The 26,140-nt window shown below is 40.6% G+C and overlaps 1 protein-coding gene across 1 annotated transcript in view; it reads right to left on the bottom strand.

Annotated features, from left to right (window-relative positions):
* Positions 1-22,241, bottom strand: part of ALMS1 (ALMS1 centrosome and basal body associated protein) — a 234,301-nt gene extending 212,060 nt beyond the window's left edge. The window contains exons 1-2 of the mRNA XM_036263247.1: positions 21,868-22,241; positions 11,094-11,219 (exon numbers count right to left, since the gene is read on the bottom strand). Coding sequence (XP_036119140.1) covers positions 11,094-11,219; positions 21,868-22,182 — 441 coding nt within the window. The 5' untranslated portion in view covers positions 22,183-22,241. The remainder of the gene's footprint in view (positions 1-11,093; positions 11,220-21,867) is intronic.
* Positions 22,242-26,140: the final 3,899 nt, after the last annotated feature.

The raw sequence follows: 26,140 nt of genomic DNA, 5'->3' as shown, positions 1-26,140 counted from the left end.
TTCTCAACAGAAACACTACAGGCCAGAAGGGAGTGGCATGAAGTATTCAAGATCATGAGAAACAAGCATCTCAGTCCAAGACTACTCTATCCAGAAAGGCTATCATTCAAAATAGACGGTCAAATAAAGAGCTTTCCAGACCAAAAAAAAAGGCTAAGGGAGTATATTAACACCAAACCACCACTGCAAGATATGCTAAAAAAGACTGCTGTAATTAGTAGAGGAAATAGAAAGAAAAAATAGAACCACACTAAACAAAAATGGCAGTAAATAAGTACATATCAATAATCACCTTAAACGTGAATGGTTTGAATGCTCTGATAAAAAGACACAGAGTAGCTGACAGGATAAGAAAGCATGACTCACATATATGTTGTTTACAAGAGACCCACCTCACAACAAAAGATTCACATAGGTTGAAAGTGAAGGGATGGAAAAAATCTTCCAAGCAAACGGAAAGCAAAAAAAAAAAAAAAGCTGGGATAGCAATACTCATATCTCATAAAATAGATTTCAAAATGAAGGCCATAACTAGAGACAAAGAAGGCCACTGCATAATATTGAAAGGATCTATCCAAAAAAAAGATATAACTTTGGTAAACATATATGCACCCAATATAGGAGCACCAACATATATTAAATATCTCTTGGAGGACTTCAAAGGAGAAGTCAACAGCAAAACAATCATCGCAGGAGACTTCAACACCCTGCTGACATCCCTGGATAGATCTTCTAGACAAAAAAATTAACAAGGAAACACAGACTCTAAATGAAGCACCAGATCAAATGGATTTAATATATATCTACAGAGAATTACACCCAAAAACTGCAGAATTCACATTCTTCTCAAGTGCACAAGGGACATTCTCAAAGATGGACGACACAAACTAAGTCTCTACAAGTTCAAGAAGACTGAAATCATATCAAGTGTCTTCTCAGATCACAATGGCATACAACTAGAAATCAATTGCAACAAGAACATGCAAAGTCATTTGAACACATGGAGGCTAAACAGCATGTTATTGAACAATGAATGGGTTACCGAGGAGATCAAAGAAGAAATTAAAAACTTCCTGGAAACCAATGAAAATGAACACACAACACAAAATCTATGGGATGCAGCAAAAGCAGTTCTGAGAGAAAAGTTCATAGCACTTCAGGCCTACCTCACGAAGCAAGAAAAATTTCTAACAGAATATCCCGCCTCACAACTTAAAGAACTAGAAAGAAAATAAAAAGAAAACCTCAGAGCAAGTAGGAGGAAGGAAATAGTCAAGATCAGAGCAGAAATAAATGACATGGAGACCAAAAAACAATTCAAAAGATCAATGAAACAAAGAGCTGATTTTTCAAAATCATACACAAGACTGATAGCCCTGGCCGGTCTGGCTCAACGGTTGGAGCATCAGCCTGCGGTACAGAGAGACCCGGGTTCAGTTCCCGCTAAGGGCACGTACCTCGGTTGCAGTTTGTCCCCGGCCCTGGTTGGTCGTGCGGGTGGCAGCCACTCGATGTGTCCCTTCACATCGATGTTTCTCTCTGTCTCTCTCTTCCTCTCTCCATTCCACTCTATCTGAACAAAAAATGGGAAAATATCCTCGGGTGAGGATTTAAAAAAAAAGAGAGAGAGAGAAAGAAATTGATGGTATTCTTATACACCAATGATGAACTCACAGAAAGAGAAACTAAAAAAAAATCCCATTTTCCATTGCAGCAAAAAAATTAAGATACCTAGGAATAAAATTAACCAAAGAAATACAGGACCTATTCGCAGAAAACTACAGGCCATTGAAAAAAGAAATAGAGGAAGATATAAAAAAGTGGAAGCACATACCTTGTTCATGGATTGGAAGAATTAACATCATTAAAATGTCCATACTACCCAAAGCAATCTATAGATTCAATGCAATCCCATCAAAATACCAACGACATACTTCACAGAGCTAGAACAAATATTTTAAAAGTTCATATGGAACCAAAAAAGACCTCGAATAGCCACAGCAATCTTGAACAAAGAAGAACAAAGTTGGAGGGATCACATTACCAGATTTCAGGTTATACTACAAAGCCACTGTAATCAAAACAGCCTGGTACTGGCAGAAGAAGAGACATATAGACCAGTGGAACAGAACAGAGAACCCGGAAATGGACCCAAGGCAATATGCTCATTAATATTTGACAAAGGGGGCAAGAGCATACAGTGGAGTAAAGACAGCCTCTTTAATAAATGGTGTTGGGAAAATTGGACAGCTATATGCAAAAAAATGAAACTAGACCATCGACTTACACCATTCACAAGAATAAACTCAAAATGGATAAAAGACTTAAATGTGACCCATGAATCCATAAAAATCCTAGAAGAAAATGTAGGCAACAAAATTTCGGACATCATACGGAGCAGAATTTTCACGGATATATCACCTAAGGCAACAGAAACAAAGGAGAAAATAAACACATGGGACTACATCAAACTCAAAAGCTTCTGCACAGCAAAAGATATAATCATCAAAATGGAAAGGCAACCCACTGTATGGGAGAGCATAATTGCCAATGATATATCAGATAAGGGGTTAATTTGTAATATATAGAGAGTGCTCATAGAACTCCACAAAAGGAAGACAAAAAACACAATTAAAAAATGGGCAGAGGAACTAAATAGACACCTCTCCAAACAGGACATACAAATGGCCAAGAGACATATGAAGAAAAGCTCAACATCACTAATCATCAGAGAGATGCAAATCAAAACAACAATGAGGTATCACCTCACACCTGTCAGAATGGCTGCCGTCAACAAATCAAACAAGTGTTGGCGAGGTTGTGGAGAAAAGGGGACTGTAGTACACTGCTGGTGGGAATGCAGACTGGTGCAGCCACTATGAAAAACAATATGGTTACCTCAAAAAATTAAAAACTGAACTTCCATTTGATCCAGTGATCCCACTTCTAGGAATATACCCAAGAAGCCTGAAATACCAATCAGAAAGAATATATGTACCCCCATGTTCATAGCAGCAATATTCACAATAGCTAAGATCTGGAAACAGCCGAAGTGTCCATCAGAAGATGAATGGATAAAAAAGCAGTGGTACTAAGGCAATAGAAACAAAGGAGAAGATGAACACATGGGACTACATCAAACTCAAAAGCTTCTGCACAGCAAAAGATACAATCATCAAAACAGAAAGGCTACCCACTGTATGGGAGAGCATAATTGCCAATGATATATCAGATAAGGGGTTACTTTCCAATACATATAGAGCGCTCATAGAACTCCACAAAAGGAAGACAAAGAATCCAATTAAAAAATGGGCAGAGGGCCCTGGCCGGTTTGGCTCAGCGGTTAGAGCGTCAGCCTGCGGTCCACAGAGACCCGGGTTCGGTTCCCGCTAAGGGCATGTACCTTGGCTGCAGTTTGTCCCCGGCCCTGGTTGGGTCGTGTGGGTGGCGGCCACTCGATGTGTCCCTTTCACATCGATGTTTCTCTCTCTTCCTCTCTCTCCTTCCCGCTCTATGTGAGTAAAATAAAAAAAAAAAAAAAAAAAAAAAAATGGGCAGAGGAACTAAATAGACACCTCTCCAAATAGGACATACAAATGGCTAAGAAACATATGAAGAAATGCTCATCATCACTAATCATCAGAGAGATGCAAATCAAAACAACAATGAGGTATCACCTTACACCTGTCAGAATGGCCGCCATCAACAAAGCATCAAACAACAAGTGTTGGCAAGGGTGTGGAGAAAAGGGGACTCTAGTACACTGCTGGTGGGAATGCAGACTGTTGCAGCCACTATAGAAAACAATATGGTGTCACCTCAAAAAATTAAAAATTGATCTTCCATTTGACCCAGTGATCCCACTTCTAGGAATATACCCTAAGAAGCATAAAACACCAATCAGAAAGAATATATGTACCCCCATCTTTGTAGCAGCACTATTTACAATCGCTAAGATCTGGAAACAGCCCAAGTGCCCATTAGTAGAAGAATGGATCAAAAAGCTGTGGTACATATACACAATTGAGTACTACGCAGCGGTAAGAAGGAAAGATCTCTTATCCTTTGAGACTACATGTAGGGACCTTGAAAGTATCATCCTAAGTGAAACAAGCCAAACAGAGAAAGACAAATTTCATATGATCTCACTTATTTGTGGAATATAATGAACATAACAGTTTGAGGAATGGGGTAGTCCCAGAGACGCGGAAGCGGGGTACAGACTGACAATCCCCTAAGGAGTGGGGAGGTGGGGGAGGGATGAACCACAAAACTTATACGCATGTATGCATGAACAGTGGACATGGACAACAATCTGGGGAAGGGGCAGGGAGGGGAGGGGAAGGGGGGAATCAGTGGGGGGGAAAAGGAGAATCATCTGTAACAAAAATTAATCAATTAAAAAAAAAAAAAAGCAGTGGTACATATACACAATGGAGTACTATGCAGCTATAAGAAAGAAAAATCTCTTATCCTTTGAGACGACATAGAGGGACCTGGAAACTATTATCCTAAGTGAAACAAGCCAAGCAGAGCAAGACAAATATCACATGATCTCACTTATTTGTGGAATATAATGAACATAACAGTCTGAGGAACGGAGTAGTCCCAGAGACGTGGAAGTGGGGTACAGACTGACAATCCCCTGTAGAGGGTTGGGGGGGGGCGGGAGATAAACCACTGAACTTATATGCATATATGTATGAACAATGGACATGAACAACAAAGGTGGGGACAGGGTGGGGAGGGAGGGGGAGAGGGGAATCAGTGGGGGGAAAAAAGGAGAAACATCTGTAACAAAAATAAATTAATTAATTAATAAAAAATTTTTTTAAATCTGTGGTACATATATACAATGGAATACTATGCAGCTGTAAGAAAGATCTGTTACCCTTTGAGACAACTTGGAGGGACTTGAAGAGTATCATGTTAAGTGAAATAAGCCAATCAAAGAAAAACAAATACCACATGATCTCACTTATTTGTGGAATATAATGAACAAGGTGGGCTGATGATCGAAACAGACCCAGAGACATAGAAAGATGTATGGTTCAAATTGACAAACCTCAGAGGAGGGGCGTGGGGGGGGATGGATGAGATGAACCAAAGAACTTATATCCATGTATGCATAACCAATGGTCATAGACAACAATGCTGGGGAGGTGGGGGGCAGGATGGGGAGGAGGGTGTCTAGGGGGCAAAAACGAGAAACATCTGTAACAAAAATAAATTAATAAAAATTAGAAAGAAAAAAGCATGCGGAACCAATAAAAAAATATATGCTAACCAAATGCTCTTTCAGTAAGTTTTTAAAAAGATAAATAACTATCCACTACCTAATATTAGTTAGACAAATATATACACAGAAAAAATGTGGAGAAATATTCTAAAATATTAACATTACTTTTCTATGACTTGTGAGATTATGGAAACCTTTGACATTCCAAATATCTTAAGCCATTCTATGCTGGCTAAATTAGTCAAATCTATAGCATCAAACTGCTATTAGAAATAAGTTTTCTAAATTTTTCATACTTGAAAATAGAAGAAATAAGAGAATGATTAATTTTGTTGTAGTTATTTTTTTTAATCCTCACTCAAGGACATTTTTCCATTTATCTTTAGATAGAATGGGATGGAGAGAGAGAGAGAGAAACATAGATGTGAGAGAGACACATCGACTGGTTGCCTCCTGCACAAGCCCAACCAGGGTCAGGGACCGAACCACAAGCAAGGTACATGCCCTTGAGTGAAATCAAACCCAAGACTCTTTGGTTTGTAGGCAGACGCTCTAACTGCTGAGCCAAACTGGTCAGGGCAATTTTTCTGTTGTTGTTAATCCTCATCCAAGGATATTTTTTTTCCAATTCCTTTTTAGAGAGAGTGGAAAAGGAGAAGGAAGGGGGAGAGGCGCAGAGAGAGGGAGGGAGGGAGTTGTGCGGAAGACAACCAGTAGATGTGTCTCTCTCTCCCACTCTATCTGAGGAAGTGGGGGAGAGGGGGAGAGAGAGGGAGAGAAAGAGAGAGGAGAGAGACATGACTGGCTACCTCCAAAAGGCACCCAACTGGGTATCAAACCTACAACCCACACACAATATGCCCTTGACCAAAAATTGAACCGAAGACCCTTCGGTGAGCAGGCATCAATGCTCTAACCACTGAGTCACGCCAAACTGGGTGAGAATGATTAATTTTAAATTTTTTCTTTTGAAAGCACTCTACAGGAAATAGTAGGCCAATAAAGGAAGTTATAGCAGGGGAGGTTCCAGTCATTTTGTGACTCTCACTACAACAAACTCTAGTCCCTGATTCATCATCTCTGACCATGGTTTGAGCCTGGTCGCAGTCTATTACTCACTACTAATAGATGTATCTATTTGTTCTCCTGACTATCCTGTGTCCTTCACAGATAACTTTACTCTAGGTCCTCAACTGCATTAATTCTTTAACCTCATGAAGACTACTACCCCATCACATTTACACTTTTCATAATTCCTTTCTTAGTTGTATTTCCCTCTTTACCACTCTGAGAATTCATAGTCATCCTTATAATAATCATTACCTTGCAAACATCATTAACTTTCTTGCCCTTTTCTCCCACTATCCTATTTACCTGGCAAAAGTTCAGTTCTGATTGAATCTTCTCCTTATCTGAATCTAAGCAGCAGCGTATTGCTGAACAAAGTATATACCTAGACAGATTCTCCTTTAAATTTATGACATTAAATCACAAGGTCACTCAGCATTGCCTGAAAATCCTACTATATTTTCCTGGTGAGTTAACTTAATAAAGTGACTACTTATTCATTCTCAGAACTACTGAATTCTCTGTCCTCATTTTCTTTTTAATTGATGTTTATAGAGAGAGGCAGAAACATCAATGTGAGAAAGAAACATCAATCAGCTGCCTCCTGCACATCCCCTACTGAGGATCAAGCCCAAAACCAGGGCATGTGCCCTGACTGGGAATCGAATCAGGACCTCTCAGTCCATGGGCCAACACTCAATTCACCGAGCCACACCAGCCGGGCAGTCCTCATTTTCAACTGATGACTTCATCTCCTACTGTAATACGTGAAGAGCAGAAGAAACGTCCTTATCTTCCTACCACCAAATCTACAGCCCCATTATGTACCCAGATTTTCATCCTGTGGCTTAAAAGAAAGTCTACCTGTCAAAGGCATTCCTGTATCATTCCAATTTTTTTGGTGATGTCCTTCCTATATGTGATTCCCCCACCCTCCCTCTCTATGAATCATTTATCTCCCCATGCAAAGATACTTGCATAATTTCCCATCAAAAAATAATTTTTTAAAATGTTGAACATTCCTTTTCTTTCTGCATATTGTTGCTATGTTTCTATTATTCCTTGTATAATACCTTTAAATCAGTATAAAAGGCCCTTAAATCTCTAAATATTTTTACATATGTGTTCAGGGAGGGCATATAAGCAGTTAAGTAAATACAAATACTAAGGGAGAAGTAAAAACTGGAAATATAAATTTGGGTTTTTTAAGTATAAACCCCTGGATCTACATGAGAACCATAACATTCCAACATTTCAAGCAGAAGTAAAAACACTCAAATGTATACTGGGTAGGCAGGTAAACAAAAATGAGTAAATCTGCCTGGAATTAGAGTGATGGGACTTGGGGCCAACTATGCACTTCATGCACAATTTCAAGTGTTCTATTTCAAAATCTTTAAAACACTGCCAAAACAATTTGTTTCTACAAACTACATTTGGGTCATATTCAGGTCCAGAGCTTGCAACCTTTGATTTCAAGGTTTAAAGGGGAAGATAAAGCAGCAAAGAAAACTGAAAGAAAATAAATAGCCAGAGGAGTAGAAAGAAAACCAGGAGAAGCCAAGAAATGATTTTTAAAAGATATGCAATGGTTAACAATGTCAAATGCTATTTACTGCATAGAAAAGTGTTCACTGTCTTCAGCTACATAAACGTCGTTGGTAATACTTGCTTTCACAGACTTGAGATCAAAACATAAAGCAGAGCAAGTAGAAGAACAAGTAGATCCTAGCCAGTGATACAGGGCATATACAGTTGACCCTTGAACAGGGATTAGGGGTGCCAACCTCTCTGTATAGTTGAGAAATTTCTATGACTTTTGACTACCCCAAAACTTAACTAACCTCAGTACCCACAGGGGACTGGTTCCAGGATCTACGAGGATACCAAAATCCACAAATGGTCATGTCCCTATACAAAATAGCATAGATTGATGCATACAGTCAGCCTTCCATATCCAAGAACTCTTAACCATGCATTAAAAACAGTACAATTGCCCTGGCCAGTTTGGCTCAGCGGTTAGAGTGTCGGCCTGCGGTCCGGAGAAACCCGGGTTCGGTTCCCGCTAAGGGCATGTACTTCAGTGGCAGTTTGTCCCTGGCCCTGGTTGGTCGTGCGGGTGGCAGCCACACGATGTATCCCTTCACATCGATGTTTCTCTCTCTCTCTCCCCCTTCTTCTCTCTCCCTCCCACTCTATCTGTACAAAAAATGGAAAAATATCCTCAGGTGAGGATAAAAAAAAACAAAAAAACAGTACAATTATTTATTTTTAAAATTCCATGTAGTCCAAACCCATGTTTTTCAACAGTAATCCATCTACTAAAAAGGAGCCCTCGCTAGTTTTTCTCAGTGGTTAGAGCATCAGCCCTCAGACCACCCGCCCCCCCCCGTATCTGAATATAAATGGAAAAATATCCTCAGGTGAAGATAATAAATAAATGAATAAATAAATTTTAAAAAATAGAGTTGATATGACTGTCTACACAGAAAGTCCTAAAGAATCTACAAAAAAACTATTACTAAAATTAGTAAATAAGATCACCAAGGTCATAGGACACAAGGTAAACATAAAAAGTCATTTATATGCCCTGGCCAGTTTGGCTCAGCAACTACAGAGTCAGTCCTTGGACCGAAGGGTCTCAGGTTCAATTCCCTGTCAAGGGCACATACCTGGCTTGCAGGTTCCGTTCCTGGCCCCGGTCAGGGTCATGTGGGAGGCAATCAAATCAACCGATGTGTCTCTCTTATGTCAATGTTTCTCTCTCTTTCCTTCTCTATCTAAAATTCAATGGAAATATATCCTCTGGTGAGGATTAACCCCACCCAAAAAAAAGTCAATTATATTTGTATATCTCTGTGATGAACAACAGAAAATTTAAATTTACTTTTCTAAAATTTTCACCCAAGGATATATTTTCATTGATTTTTAGAGAGAGAGAAACATCGATGTGAGAGAAACATTGATTGGTTGCTTCCTGCAGGACTCCCAACCAGGGACTGAACCCGAAACTTAGGTATATGCCCTAACCAGGAATCGAACCTGCAACCTTTTGGTGTACAAGACAAAGCCACAACCAACAGAGCCATCCAGCCAGGGCAGAAACCTGAAATTTTAAAAAATACCAGTAAGTCTAACAAAATGTGTGTTACACTGAAGACAACAAAACACTGATGAAAAAATTAAAGACCTAGCCTAGCCGGTGTGGCTCAGTGGATTGAGCTACAGCCCATGGACTGAGCGGTCCCGGTTCGATTCCCAGTCAGGGCACATGCCTGGGTTTTGGGCTCGATCCCCAGTGCAGGGGCATGTAGGAGGCAGCCTTTTAATGTTTCTCACATCTATATTTCTATTCTCCCTCCCTTCCTCTCTCTAAAAAAATCAATAAAAACATTAAAAACAAAAATTAAAGACCAATCCAAGCACAGTGTGAATCAGTTAGTTGAGCATCATCTCATGCACCAAAAGGTTGTTGGTCATCCCTGGTCAGGGCACATGCCTGGGTTGTGGGCTCAATTCCCAGTAGTAGGCATGCAGGAGACAGCTGTTCAATGTTTCACTCTCACATCGATGTTTCACTCTTGCATTGATGTTTATCTCTCCCTCTCCCTTCCTCTCTCTCTAAAACTCAGTAAAAAATATTTTTTTAAAACATCACAAATTCTGCCCAGCCAGTGAGGCTCAGTAGTGGTTGAGCGTCAACCCATGCACCAGGACATCGCTGATTCAATTCCCAGTCAGGGCACATGCACAGGTTGTGGGCTCAATCCCCAGTGGGAGCATGCAGGAAGCGGCCGATAGATGCTCTCTCTCACTGATGTTTCTATCTCTCTCCCTCTCTCTCTAAAATCAATAAAGAAAAAAATTTGGAGATTAAAAAAAGAAATTCCAGCCCTGGCCAGTTTGGCGCAGCGGTTAGAGTGTCGGCCTGCGGTCCGGAGAGACCCGGGTTCGGTTCCCGCTAAGGGCACGTACTTCGGTTGCAGTTTGTCCCCGGCCCTGGTTGGTCGTGCGGGTGGCAGCCACTCGATGTGTCCCTTCACATCGATGTTTCTCTCTCTCTCTCCCTTCCTCTCTCTCCCTCCCACTCTATCTGTACAAAAAATGGAAAAATATCCTCGGGTGAGGATAAAAAAAAAAAAAAAAAAAAAAAAAAAAAAAAAAAGAAATTCCAAATTCCTTAAAAAAAGAAAGAAATTAAAGACCTAAATAAAACTAAAAGAACTGTTGTATTTATGGATTAGAGAACTCAATATTAAGATGTCAATTCTCTGTAAATTAATGTACAGACACAAGGCAATGTTAATCAAAATTGCAGCAGGGTCCGGCTGGTATGGCTCATTTGTTGAGCATCGACCCATGCACTAAGAGGTCGCTGGTTCTATTCCCAGTCAGGATACATGCCCAGGTTGTGGGCCTGATCCCCAGTGGGAGGTGTGCAGGAGGCAGCCAATCAATGTTCTTTCTCATCAATGTTTCTATCTCTCTCTCCCTCTCACTTCCTCTCTCTCTAAAATCAATAAAAGAAAAAAAGAAAAAAATTGCAGCAGGCTTTTAAAATAGAAATCAATAAGCTTATTCTAAAATTACAGAAATTCAGAAATCTAACATAAACAAAATCATTTTCAAAAAGGGAAACAGCCCTGGCTGGTGTAGTTCAGTGTTTAAGGTTGCCAAAGATGGTTTAGAGAAATGGAATATTATCTTTCTATTCTTCACAGCTAAATAAGAATTTCTCATGCTGCTTATCAAAAGAAAGATAGTTTGCCAGTTACATAAGACATACCTCGTCATCCCCAGAACCCCACTCAGATGTTTTTTCCAAAGAGATCACATTAGAATCAGAAATCTGTATTCTACTACTATCTTGATATGATGACTGTTGCCATACATGACTGGTCAACGGAACAACCTGAAAATCAGAAGGAGATTAAAATAGAGTGTAACAAAATCTAACATTTAGATTATATTTCTCAATTTATAAAACATTTTTACATTTCAACATCACAGCCACTATTCAAAGTATTGTCTTCACTTAATAATAAGGAAACATGAACTTATGGTTATCATGTTAGGACTCTACATACTTTCCAATAAACCACAACAGTTAACTTCCTATACTCCCAGAGACAAAAGAAGCAAGCAGAAACATGCAAATTATGTATTTTAAAATCTTAATGTTTGAGCCCTATCCCATTTGGCTCAGCAGTAGAGCATCGGCCTGCGGACCAATGAGCCATGGGTTCAATTCCAGCCAAGGGCAATTCCAGTTGGTTACAATTCTTCCTCGGCCCTGGTTGGGGTCATGCAGGAGGCAACCAGTTGGTGTGTCTCTCTCACATCTATGTTTCTCTGTCTCTCTCTCCCTCTGTCCCACTCTATCTAAAGATAAACAGAAAAATACCCTTGGGTGAGGAACCATTTTTAATATTAAAAGTTAATGGACTTTGCCCAGTTTATGGGGCTCATTGGATTGAGCTTCGTCCCATAGACTGAGAGGACCTGGTTCAATTCCTGGTCACGGCACATGCCCAGGTTTCTGGCTCGATCCCCAATAAGGGGCGTGCGGGAGGCAGCTGATTGATGTTTTTCTCTCACATTGATGTTTCTCCCTCTCTCTCTCAAAATCAATAAAAACATATTCTCAGGTGAGGATTAAAACTAAAAAATTTTAGCCCTGGCCAGTTTGGCTCAGCAGTTCGAGCATCAGCCTGCAGACCAGAGAGTCCCAGGTTTGGTTCCCGCTAGGGGCACATACAAAAAATAAAAATAAAAAATTTTAATGGACTTCCAACTATATGCTGTCTAGAGGAGAAACAGTTTCGATCTAAGGGTACATATAGGTTGAAAGGATGGGAAAAAATTTCATGCAGATGGTAACCAAAAGAGGACAGAAGTTACCTATGCTAGTTGTATCTGACAAAAAGACTTTAAGCCAATAACTTATAATGACAAAAAGGGTTAATTCATCAAGAAGATGTAACAAGTATTTATGCACCAAGCCTCAGAGCTCCTCTATTAATGAGGCATAGTTTGAAAGAACTGAAGGGAGATATATACAGCAACACAATAATATTAAGAGACTTCAATACCCTACTTTCAATAATGGATGGAACAATCAGACAGAAGAACAAGAAGGAGATAGAGGAATTGAACAACTCCATACCACTTGACCTAACAGAAATATACAGAACACTCCACCCAAAAACAGCAGAATATATATTTTTCAGGTATACATGAAACATCCTTCAGGATATAAAACACATTAGATACAAAACAAGTCTTAATAAATTCAAGAAGACTGAAATCATACACACTATCTTTTCCAATCACAGTTGAAGGAAATTAGGTATCAACATCATAAGAAATACTGGAGATTCCACAAATATATGAAAATTAAATAATATAAAAATAAGAGGTGAAACTAGTCACAAGGGAAATTAGAAAGTACTTTGACATAATAAAGATTTAAAAATACCAAAATTTATGGCAAAAGCAGAGATAAGAGGAAGTACAAATTCACAACCTATAACATACATCAAGGAACTAGAACAACAAATTAATCCTAAAGCAGTCAGAAAAAAGAAAATAATGAAGATTAGAACACAAATCAACAAAATAGTAAGTAGGAAAAAATTAATTAAACAAAAAGTTGTTCATTTTAATATCAACAAAATTTATAACCCCTTAGCCAGACTAAGAAAAATATATTCAAATAAAATCAGAAATGAAAGAAAGAATATTACAACCAGTATCACAGAAATAAGATGGATAAGAGAATACTATGAACAATGATACACCAAACAAATAGGAGAGCCAAGAAAAAGTGGATGAATTCCTAGAAACACATAACCTACCAAGATTAAATCATAGAGAAATAAAAAATCTGGCCCTGGCTGGTTTGGCTCAGCAGTTGGAGTGTCAGCCTGCGGTCTGAAGAGACCCAGGTTCAGTTCCCACTAAGGGCACGTACCTCGGTTGCGGTTTGTCCCCAGCCCTGGCTGGGTCATGTGGGTGGTGACCACTCGATGTGTCCCTTTCACATCGATGTTTCTCTCTCTCTCTCTCCCTCCCACTCTATCTGAACAAAATATAAAAAAAAAAAAAAAAATGTCCTTGGGTGAGGATAAAAAAAGAAATAGAAAATCTGAATAAACCTCTAACTAGGAGATTAAATCAGTAACAACAACAACAACAAAACTCCCAATAGAGAAAATCCAAGGACCAGATGGTTTTACTCCAGAATTCTACCAAACATTTAAAGAATTAACACCAATCCTCATAATACTCAAAAAAAATGAAGAGGACGAAACACTTCCTGACTCATTCTATGAGGCCAGATTATCCTGGTACAGATAGCCAGACACAGATACTTCAAGAAAAAAATAAAACAAAGCACAACAGACCAATAATCCTCCTAATGGATATCGATGCAAAAGTCCTCAAGAAAATACTAGCACACAGAATTCACAGAACATTATAAAGACTATACAACATGATCAAGTGGGATTTAACCCTGGAATGCCAAGGATGGTTCAACACATAAAATTCAATGTGGAATAATTATTACTGTTAAAATGTCAATACTACCAAAAGCCATCTATAAATTCAATGCAATCCCTATCAGGATTCCAATGACTTTTTTACAAAAAATATGTATTTAAAATAATAATAATAAACACTCTTAACCATGTATATGGAACCACAAAAGACCCCAAATGACTTTAAAAAAAAAAAAATCCTAAGAACAAAGCAGAAACGATCACACTTCCTGATTTTAAACTATATTATAAAACTGTAGTAATTAAAACAGTATGGTAGTGCCCTGCTTGGTTTGGCTCAGGGTTAGAGTGTCAGTCCGCGGACCATTGAGTCGCAGGTTTGATTCTAGTCAAGGGCACAGGCCTTGGTTGCGATTCATCCCTGGCCCTGGTTGGGTCCTGCGGGAGGCAACCAGTCGATGTGTCTCAATCACATCGATGTTTCTCTCTGTCTCTCTCTCTCCCTCTTCCCACTGTATCTAATGATGAATAGAAAAATATCATTAAAAAAAAAAAGAAAGAAAAATATCTTCAGGTGAGGAATAAAAAGTAAAAAAAACAGCCCTGGCTGGTTTGGCTCAGCGGTTAGAGCGTCAGTCTGCAGTCTGGAGAGACCTGGGTTCGGTTCCCGCTAAGGGCATGTACCTCGGTTGCAGTCTGTCCCCGGCCCTGGTTGGTCGTGCGGGTGGCAGCCACTCGATGTGTTCCTTTCACATTGATGTTTCTCTCTCTCTCTCTCTTCCTCTCTCTCCCTCCCATTCTATCTGTACAAAAAAATGGAAAAATGTCCTCGGGTGAGGATAAAAAAAAATAAAATAAAATAAAAATAAATAAATAAATAAAAACAGTATGGTAGTAACATAAAAACAAATAGATCAATGGAGCAGACAAGAACCCAAAAATAAACACAAACTTGTAGTCAATTAATATTTGACAAGAAAACCAAGAATACTACTTGGAGATTTAAATGACAGTCTCTTCAATACATTGTGCTGGGGAAACTGAATATTCACATGTAAAATAATGAAACTTGACCCTATGTTACACCACTCACAAAAATTAACTCAAAATGGATTAAATACTTAAATATAAGACCTGATACCATGAAACTCCTGGGGGAAAAAACAAAACAAAACAGAAAAAACGTTCCTTGACATGGATCTGAATAATGATTATTTAGAGATCACACCTAAAGCACAAGCAACAAAATTAAAAATAAACAAGTGGCACTACTTAAAATTAAAAAGCTTCTATACAGCAGAAGAAACCATCAACAAAGTGAAAAACGCCTACAGAATGGGAAATAGTATTTGCAAATTCATATATCTGATCAAAACTTAATATCCAAAATATATAAAGAACTCCTACAATTCAATAGCAAAATAAATAATCCAATTTTAAAATAGGCAAAGAACCTGAATAGACATTTTCCAAAGAAAAACTACAACTAGTCAAGGTACATGAAAAGATGTTCAACATCACCAGTAATTAGGAAAATTCTAATTAAACCACACTGAGATATCACCCTATGCCTGTTAGAACGACCAACTTCAAAAAGACAAGAGATGACAAGTGCTGGTGCACATGTTGAGAAAGGGGAACCCTGTGCACTATTGGTGGAATTTGGAAAACAGTATGGAAGTTCTTCAAAAAGTAAAAATAGAACCATACGATCCAGTAATTCCACATCTGGAAATATATCAAAAGGGAACAAAACACATTAGCATAAAAAGATATCTGCACCCCCATATTCATAGCAGCATTATTTATAACAGCCCAAATACGGAAAATATGAAAACAATGTAAGTGTCCATTAATGAATGAATGGATAAAAAAGTTGTGCTATAGCCTGGCCAGTGTGGCTCAGTGGTTGAGCATCAACTCAAGCACCAAGAGGTCGCCAGTTGGGTTCCTAGTCAGGGCACATGCTCAGACTGTGGGCCCAGTCCCAAGTAGAGGGCATGCAGGAAGCGGCCAATAGATGTTCTCTCTTATTGATGTTCCTGTCTTTCTCTCCTTCTCCCTTCCTCTCTCTTTGAAATCAATAAAGAAAAAAAAATTTTTAAGAAGGTGTGGTAAATATATAATGAAATATTATTCATCAAGGAAAAGAAGGAGCCCTGGCCCGTTTTGCTCAGTGATTAGAGCGTTGGTCCACAGACCAAAGAGTCATGGGTTCGAGTCCAGCCAAGGGCATATACCTCGGTTGCAGTTCATCCCTGGCCCTGGTCAGGGTAATGTGGGAGGCAACCAATCAATGTGTCTCTGACACGATGTTTTTTTTTTCTCTCTCTCTCCCCTCCCACCCTCCATCCCTCCCACACTATCTGTAGATAAATGGAAAAATATCCTTGGGTGAGGATTAAAAAATTAAAAAATAAGAAAAAAAAAAAGAAGAAATCCTACCATTAGGATAGACCTTGAAAGCATTATGCTAAGTAAAGTAAATCAGACAGACAAATGCTGTATGATCTCATTTATATGTGGAATCTTAAACACTTATAGAAAAAGAAATCTAATTTTTGGTTAACAGAGACAGGGGTTGGGGGGTCAGAAAACTGGAGAAAGTGGTGGAAAGGTACAAACTTCCCATTTTCAATTGTTCATTGCAAATATATAAAAAGACAGTTGGCCCTGGCCGGTTTGGCTCAGCGGCTGGAGCGTCGGCCTGCGGTCCGGAGAGACCCGGGATCGGTTCCCGCTAAGGGCACGTACCTCGGTTGCAGTTTGTCCCCGGCCCTGGTTGGTCATGCGGGTGGCAGCCACTCGATGTGTCCCTTCACATCGATGTTTCTCTCTCTCTCTTCCTCTCTCTCCCTCCTGCTCTATCTGATCAAAAAATGGAAAAATGTCCTCGGGTGAGGATAAAAATAAAAAAAATAAAAAGACAGTTGATTTTTGTATATTGATATTGTATTCTACAACTGCTGACCTTGTTTATTACTTCTAAGAGATTTTTAGCAGACTACCTGGGAAACATGTTAGATGCGAGTACATACAGTTTTATTCTTTTTTTCCAATCTGGATGCATTTTATTTATTTTTGCCTAATTTCCCTGGCTAGAACCCCTAGTATAATATTGAATAGAAGTGGTGAGAGAGGATGTCCTGGTGCTATTCCTGATCTTAGTGGGAAAGCATGCAGTTATTCACCAAAAGTATGATGTTAATTGTGGGGTTTTCATATATGGCTGTATCCGATTGATGAAGTTTTCTTTTATTCCTAGTTTGTTAAGTGTTTTACTTTGAAAAGGGTGTTAGATTTTGTCAAATTATTCTATTAATTGGTTTATTATATTAATTGGTATTGGGTTGTTAAGCCAGTTGTGCATTTTGAGGATAATTTACTTCATCATAATGTTATAAATATTTTATATGTTGCTGGATATAGGAACATAAATATACTAATTTGCCTAGTTTTTTTTTTTAATTATTTGCATATGTATTCCCAAGATAAACTTTTATGCATTGTTTGTGGGAATGTAAAATGGTACAGCCACTTTGGAAAACAGTCTGGTAGTTCCTTAAAAAATTAAAATAGAGTTACCATATGTCCCAGCAATTCCATTCCTAGATATATATCCAAGAGAAATAAAAACATATGTCCAACCCAGCCGGTATGGCTCAGTGGTTGAGCATTGACCCACGCAGCAAAAGGTCGCCAGTTCAATTCCTAGTCAGGGAACATGCCCAAGTTGTGGGTCAAATCCCCAGTGGGGGGCATGCAGGAGGCAGCCAATCAATGTTCTCTCTCATCGATGTTTCCATCTCTCTCTCCCTCTCCCTTCCTCTCTCTCTAAAATCAGTAAAGAATAAAAGAAAATCTTTAAGAAAAACAAAACAAAACATATGTCCATTATGTCCACACAAAAACTTATACACAAATGTTTTACAGCAGCATTGTTCATATTAACCAAAAGGTGGAAAAAAAAGGAAAAGACCACCAACTGATGTATGGATAAACCAAATGTAGTATATCCAAACAATGGAATATTATTCAGCCACAAAAAGGAATGACGCATGCTATATGCCAAGTGAAAGAAGCCAGTCATAAAAGACTACATATGTTTCTATTTATATTAAGTACCCAGAATAGACAAATCTATAGAGAAAGAAGACTAATCATTACTTAGAGGAATGATAGGGCACTGACAGCTAAAGTATACGGGGCTTCTTTTTGGGGTGATGAAAATGTTTTAAAATCAACTGTGGTAATGGTTGTATATATCTATGAATATGCTGAAAACCACTGAATTGTGCACTTTAAGGGTAAATTGTATGGTTTATGAATAATGTACATAATAAAGCTATTAAAACTGTTTTTAAATAAGTCAATTAAGCATTCAATATATTGTTTTAAAAAAATCAGCCCTGGCTGGTTTGGCTCAGCAGTTAGAGCATCAGCCCCACAGACCAATGAGTCATGGGTTTGATTCCGGTCAAGGGCCCATACCTCGGTTGTGGTTCCTCTCGGCCTTGGTCAGGTCATGTGGGAGACAAACCAGTTGATGTGTCTCTCTCATATGGATGTTTCTCTCTCTTTCCCTCTCCCTCCCTCCCTCCCTCCCTCCCTTCCTCCCACTCTACCCCACCCTCCCTCCCACTTTGATGTTAAACAAAAAAAATATCCTTGGGTGAGGATTAAAATAAATAAATCTAGGGAAACAGTAAAAGATGAAAACTAAAATAATGAATGAAATGATGGAAAGAAATATAATAAAACCTAAATCCAAGAGCTGTTTCCTTGGATGAAAAAAAAAAATCCCTAGCTATCAGATCAAGAGAAAAATAAAGCATAATTGTACAAAAGCAGGAATGAGAAATGGAAATAACCACAGATGCAATTGAAAAAAATAAAAAATACTATGTAGCACTCTATTATAATTAACTAGAAAATCTTGCTGAAATAATTGTCTAGAAAAATAAATTACCAAAATTAACTCAAGAAAAGTGAGTCTATATAGACTATAACCCTGAAAGCAATTCAGACTCAAAGTAATTTCACTCATTAATTTCAAACATGCAAGAAATAAGTCATATATTAAACTGTTCCAGAGCATAGAAAAATAAAAATCTTCCCAATACCTTGTATGAAAGCATAATATTGATGCCAAATTTGACAAAGACAGGTCAAGGCAACAATTTTTTTTCTTTATTGATTTTTTAGAGAGAGAGAGAGAGAGAAAGAGGAAGGGAGAGAGAGAAAAATCAATGAGAACATCAATTGGTGGCCTCCTGCATGCCCCCCACTGGGAATGCCTGGCAATACTGCAATTGCCTCCTAATTAGCATCCCAAATCTATTATTGCTACTCCCAATCCTGCTCTGCAGTCAAGGTTGTTTTCTACTCTGTTATAAAGTGATCTATCTAAAACACAAACCTTATCATACATTGCAACACACACACACACACACACACACGTTTAAAACATTCTCAATGAGCCCTGGCCAGTTTGGCTCAGCGGTTAGAGCGTCGGCCTGAGGTCCAGAGAGACCCGGGGTTCGGTTCCCACTAAGGGCACGTACCTCGGTAGCAGTCTGTCCCTGGCCCTGGTTGGTCGTGCGGGTGGCAGCCACTCGATGTGTCCCTTTCATGTCGATGTTTCTCTCTCTCTCTCTCTCTCTCTCCGTCGATGTTTCTCTCTCTCTCTCTCTCTCTCTCTCTCTCTCTCTCTCTCTCTCTCTCTCCCTCTCCCTCCCTCCCACTCTATCTGAACAAAAAATGGAAAAATGTCCTCGGGTGAGGATAAAAACAAAACAAAACACATTTTCAATGACTTCCCAAAGCTCCAGAGAAAAGGTCTCCAAATCCTCCACATTGTACACAAGCCTTGAAGTCTGTGCTTAACCCACATTGCCCTTTGGTTCCTTGAAAATGCCATGCTCTCTCTAACCAACAGTACCTTTTCATGTGCCTTTCCCTCAACTAGAAGGTTCTTTACCTTCCCTTTCCTAGCTAACCTTAATCTGTCTTCAGACCTCAGCTCTATCATAATATCCCAGGGAAGCTTTCCCCAGCTCACTGACAAGGTCAGATTCCGTTACTGTATGCTTTCGAAGCATGTGGGCACATACCAGTTTTACTTTTATTTATGGCACCATCTACATTTAGTCTGCCTCCCTCTTAGACTGAACAGTAGAAGACAGAGATAAAAAATGTTTGGATTGGCACTCTCCCTCCAAGAAGCATGCCCATGCCTTTCTTTCCTCTCAGCTTTGTACCTCCTAAACTCTAAGGGTCCCCAATGACCGGCAACCAGGAGAGCAACTGGCAGCAGCAACTCCATCCAGCTAATCCTTAAACCTGTCTCCAAGGCCTCCTTTTCTCTGACTTTCCAGTGAGCCAAAGCAGCCCCACCTAGGCTCATTTCTTTCCTATAACATTTGGAGAGAGCCAAAGCAGCCCCATCTAGGCTCTCTCCTGGTAAGACCCTTCCTTGTTTCACTGTCCCCAGCTTTAATAAACATACTCTAAAAAGAAAAAGAAAACTGTGTTGGCCCTGGCCGGTTTGGCTCAGCGGTTAGAGATCGGACCAAAGAGTCTCGGATTCCATCTGGACCAAAGAGTCAAGGGCACATACCTCAGTTGCCAGTGGCCCTGGTCAGGGTCATTCAGGAGGCAACCAATAGATATGTCTCTCTCACATCAATGTTTCTCTCTTTTTCTCTCTCCCTCCCTCCTTCCCACTCTATTCCTCCTCCCCTCCCTTCCATTCTATCTGAAAATCAATGGAAAAATATCCTTGGGTGAGGATTAAAAAAAAAAAAGAAGAAAACAAAACTGTTTGGGTTCACCAAGGTTCCTTAGCATCCAGAACAGTGCATGGCCAACGGTGAATGCTTAATGAATTAAAGACCCACTGGAATATCTACCAGGCGAAACAACTATTATTCCGTAATGATCAACAGTCCATGGCATCACTGACCAACAGAATTTTCTGTCATGATGAAACTATTCTATATCTGCACTGTCCAATAGGGTAACCACTAGTCAAGTGTAGCTACTGAGCATTTGAAAGTGCTTAGTACAACAGAGGCACTGAATTTTTAACTTCATTTACTTTTAACTAATTAAGATATAGAGCTACACGTGGCTAGTGACTACTGGACTGAACACAGCACAGGTCTATACAGTCTTTTCCGTGTCTTGTATTTTTGTTGTTTCACTCTGCAGTTTACATCTTGTCTAAAGGCAGTCCCTAAACAATAAACCCTAGGCTTCTTTTTGTCCCCACAATGTACGTTGCACAGAATAGAAACTTAATAAATGGTGGCTTGATATCCGAATTGTATGGCAAACCTCTTTTCTCCCTGAAAAGCAATCAATTAAATGCAATTATCTTCAAAAGAATCCTCAGGTGCGAACCATAAAAACAGCTCTCTCCCCGTTGCGTATTACCTTGCGCTGAAGTTTCCCAGACTAGAGCTGCGGCAAAAGCCTCCTGCATTTCCAAGCCCCTCCTAACTGCTGGGGACCCCTTGACTGCTACAGACGACGGTCCTGAGCAGCACAATCCGCGAGGAGGCTCCAGAGACTCAACTACTCACGCAGTGTTCCTATTCCACGCTGCTCCCTCAGGGACGGGAGGCACTCAGCCACACTAATCTCCTAATTGTCTCCCCAGCAAACTAGTCCCTGGGCAACCACCCTCTCACTCAGACACCGCCCTTTCCCCCTCCTTCGGGACGCGGTAAGCCCCACCTCCTCCCAGAAGTTTTCTTTAACAACACAAGCTGGGGATACTGGCTCCAGGTTGACATCTGGTATAATTCAAAAGGCCCGGGACCCACCGAGGGGGAGCAACAAGGGCGGTCTCGGCCAGTAAGAACGGGAGATTGCAGTAGTCAGCCAGAACCTGGGCAAGAGTCGAGAAGGCCCTTACAAGCCTTAGAACGCGCGCCTATCCTGTGTCAGGCACGGTGACAGGCAGCGAGCCGGCGGCAGCGCGGTCAGAGTCGGCAGGGACGTCCCGCCACCTCGCCCCGACGGCGCCCCACCCCCACCGCCGGCCGGGCCCACCTTCTCCGGGCCGGTCCGCTCGCTCTCGCTGTAGCGGTGCTTCGGCAGCGGCGGAGGCTGAGTCCCGCCGGGGTGCGCCTGCAGCCAGGCCTTGGCCTCATCGTCCTCCTCGACCTCCTCGTCGTCCGTACTCTCCCGAGGCAGGCTCTCGAAGTTGAAGTCCGCGTCCAATTCCCGCCGCTCCTCTTCCTCTACGTCCTCCACCATCACCACCTCATCCTCATCCAAGTTCTCCGCCGCCACCTCCTCCTCCTCCCCTTCCTCCTCCTCCTCCTCCTCGAGCTCGCCGGGCCACGGCAGGTCCTCGGGCTCCATATTGGTGTCTCGCTCACGGAGGCTGAGGAGGAGGGGGAGAGGGAAAAGGGGAGGAGGGGTGGGGAAGAGACCTGACTGGCGGTTGCGGCCTCACGCAGGCGCAAACACCGCCACCGCCTCGCGCCCCGCGCCGCGCCGCGGGGACAGGGCGGGGCTGGGAGTGAGCGCGCGTGTTGCTAAGGAAGCCCTGCGGGAGCCGGCGGGAAGGCCCGAGGAAGGGGCGGGGAGCGGCAGGTGACGCCACCGCCTTGTCCCCGTCATCGACTGGGATCTTGATCACAGTACTGTAAGCTCACAATAAACCCGGACTGAGCTCCTCTCACGGGAGGGGAGAATTTAGTCTTCGGCTGGGCTGGGCCAGAACTGAATTTTGCCCCTGCACCGAGGGGAGAGCAGGCCCTAAGGCAGAACTATGACAGTCAAACTGGCACATTATTAATTTTTAAAGGTTGAGTATTTAAGGTGTGACAGGTTGTATGATGGACTCTTGAACCTAACAAGGGCAGTAGAGAAGTTAAGTAAGGAGTGGGCACTGGTATCAGAACGATGGGAGTTTGGATTTTGGCATCACCACTTACAAGAGGTGCGACTGAGCCTCTATCAAATGAGGATAATGGGCCGTTGAATAGGATGGTTGTGTTAATCAAAGGAAATAACCAATTTGAAGGACTTAGTGGTGGGTATTATTCTTTGATTATTATGCAGTAACTCACTAAATGTTTGCAGTTCTGTGAGACAAATGTTATCATCATTTTATATTTGAAGAAGGCTCAGAAAATAACTTGGCCAAAGCCTCTTACCTGATAAATGGCTGGCTGAGTCAATGCCATCCCAGGTCTCCTGTAAGTCCAGTAATTGCCTGGACCTATCAGCTAAATATTTGTTCTAATAGTACATATGTTTTTGTGTTAGTCACTGACTTTGAAATGCTTTAGAAATAAAGATTTCCTGATCATTTCAGGAACCCCTATAAAATGAATGGCAAATTAAAGAATCCGTAGGTGCTTAGGAAGATGGCCATAATTAAAGTGGAATCCAGCAAATATTCTTCATGGTATTACTCACAATAGCAGAGATAAATTGTTAATGATACTGAATCAACATTGGTGGGGTGATTTTAGGGGCATTACCAAGGATGTATGAATGACTCAATCCTGGCAAAACTATAAAGGTAGAATGTGGTCTGGAGCCCAAAGCATCAGGACTCCTTTGAACACCTCTCAATGGACTATGAGTACAGTTGACCCTTGAACAACAAGGGTCTGAACTGTGCAGGTCCACGTATATGCTGATTTTTTTCAATAAATATTGTATATGTGTTTTTTCTTATAATTTTATTAACAGTTTCTTTTCTGTAGCTTACTTTGTAAGTATACATAATATGTGTAAGTATACAGCATATAATACATATGCAGCCCTGGCCGGTTTGGCTCAGCGGTTGGAGCATCAGCCGGAGGACCAGAGACTCCCAAGTCCAGTTCCTGCCAAGTGCACTACCTCGATTGCAGTTCCTCCTCAGCCCCTGTTGGTGTCGTGTGGGTGGCAACCAGTGGATGTGGCTCTCTCACATGGATGTTTCTCTCTCTTACTCCCTCTCTACCTCCTGCTCTATCTGAAGATAAATGCAAAAAATGTCCTCGGGTGAGGATAAAAAATAATAATAATACATATACAAACCATGTGTTTATCCTATTTATATATATATATTTTTAGTCCTCACTTGAGGATATTTTTCCATTGATTTTTAGACAGAGTGGAAGGGAGGGAGGGGGAGAGACAGACAGACAGACAGACATAAATGTGAGAGAGACACATTAATTGGTTGCCTCTTGCACATGCCCTGGCCCCAGGGATAGAACCTGCAGCCCAGGTATGTGCCCTTGACCAAAATCAAATTCAAGACCCTTTGGTGCACGACCAATGCTCCAACCACTGAGCCATACCTGCCAGGGCTAGATATGTCATTCTTAATAAGTGTTCCAGAGACCTGGCCAGTGTGGCTCAGTTGGTTTAGTGTCAATCCATGCATGGAGAAGTCACTGGTTTGATTTCCAGTCAGGGCACGTGCGTGGGTTGCAGGGCTCAGTTCCCAGTAGGGGGCATGCAGGAGGCAGCTGACTGATGTTTCTCTATCATTTATATTTCTGTCTCTCTCCCTGTCCCTTCCACTCTATCTAAAAATCAATAAAAATATTTTTTAAAATAAATAAATAAAAATCAATAAGAACACTTTTTTAAAAATTAAGTGTCCCAGAAGATTGCTTGTGTTCCAGACATATTCTCTCACTCTGTTTTTTAGCAGTGTTTCTATATCTTTTTTTTTAATCCTCACCTGAGGACATTTTTCTATTTTTTGTTCAGGTAGAGTGGGAGGGAGAGAGAGAGAAATACATCGACTTGAAAGGGACACATCGAGTGGCTGCCACCTGCACGACCAACCAGGGCCGGGGACAAACTGCCAACTGAGGTACGCGCCCTTAGTGGGAACTAAACCCAGGTCTCTCTGGACCGCAGGTTGACACTCTAACTGCTGAGCCAAACCGGCTAGGGCTCCTATATCTTTTTGATAATAATATTTTCTTTTGATAATCCCCAGCCAAACAGTAACCTCCTCTTTGTCCTATTAATCCAGGTGCTTAAGGAGCACAAAATGGCTAGATGACAGTTTCAACTTTCAGTTTAGTGGAACTCTTTTTTTGTCCAGTGGTGGAAACATCAGTTCCTTTGGTACTAAGACCTCTAAATCAATAGAACCAAAAATTGAAGTAACAAGGAACAAACATTTTACAAGTGGGCCATTGGATGTAATATTGAAAAGTAACACTACCACTTTCAGCCCTTTGATTCTCAGAACCATGTCATCTGACTAGGAGAAAGAGCACTGTTTGTTAGTTACTACTGAAGAGCATGTATAGCACCAACCCCCTTCCTTTTCTAACCCCCTTGTCTCCCAACTGGTTCAGTAACTGAGTTTTAATTGACCACTTAATCATTCTATAAGCTCAGCTGTTGCTGGGTGATGAGGTACATGATAAAACCACTAATTTCTATATGTACCTGCTCTTTGCCTTGTTTCTTTCTCAGCCAGAAAGTGTTCTGCAGAATATCATGACCAGGAATAAGGTATCCAGTAAGTTCAAGGATGGTGTTTGTAGCAGAAACAATATGAGTAAGAGAGACAAATTCATATTTAAAATAAATGTCTATTTTAGTATGGGCACTACACTGGCAGGGATCCAATAAAATCAGTCAGCTGCCAGGTGGCTGGCTGTTATGCTCAGGTTATGTTACCATATTAGGTGCTCACCATTATTTGTTTTTCCCAAGCTTTATTGAGATATAATTGACATATAATATTATGTAAGTTTAAGGTGTACAACATGATGATTTGATGCATATATATATTATAAAATGATTACCACAATAAGATCAGTTATCTACCACCTTGCATAATTACACATATCATTTTCTTTATCCACTGACATCAGTGTACACTTAGGTTATTTTCATGTCTTGTCAAGTGTGAATAATGCTGCAATGAACAAGAGGCTTTACTGAAGAGATACCTCTTCAAGATAGGGATTTTATCTCTTTCAGATACATACCTAGAAGTGGGATTATTGGGTCATATGGTAGTTCTAGTTTATTTTACCATCTAGCCCTGCTACCTATTACAGTAGCCATCCATGTTCATCTTTCTCTTTCTATGGCCTCTGCCACTCTGAATATGATTATCTCCATTGAAATTAAGGAATGCATTTCAGTAGCAGAATATTTCACCTCATCCTCAGCCTACAGAAGACAGCTACTATGGTTCCTTTTAAAAATATAAGGCTCTCCTCACCAGTGTGTTTTTCTACACTATAATGAAGGGAATGTTCTTTGAGATTTCTTGACTTATTGAATTAAGGGGGATGGGAAGGGGGAGAAGGGGGCCAGTGGGGGAAAAAAGAGGGGA

The sequence above is a fragment of the Molossus molossus genome, unplaced genomic scaffold (assembly GCF_014108415.1).
Source record: "Molossus molossus isolate mMolMol1 unplaced genomic scaffold, mMolMol1.p scaffold_m16_p_15, whole genome shotgun sequence".
NCBI classification, from domain to species: Eukaryota; Metazoa; Chordata; class Mammalia; order Chiroptera; family Molossidae; genus Molossus; species Molossus molossus.
This window is presented reverse-complemented; position numbering and strand designations above follow the sequence as displayed.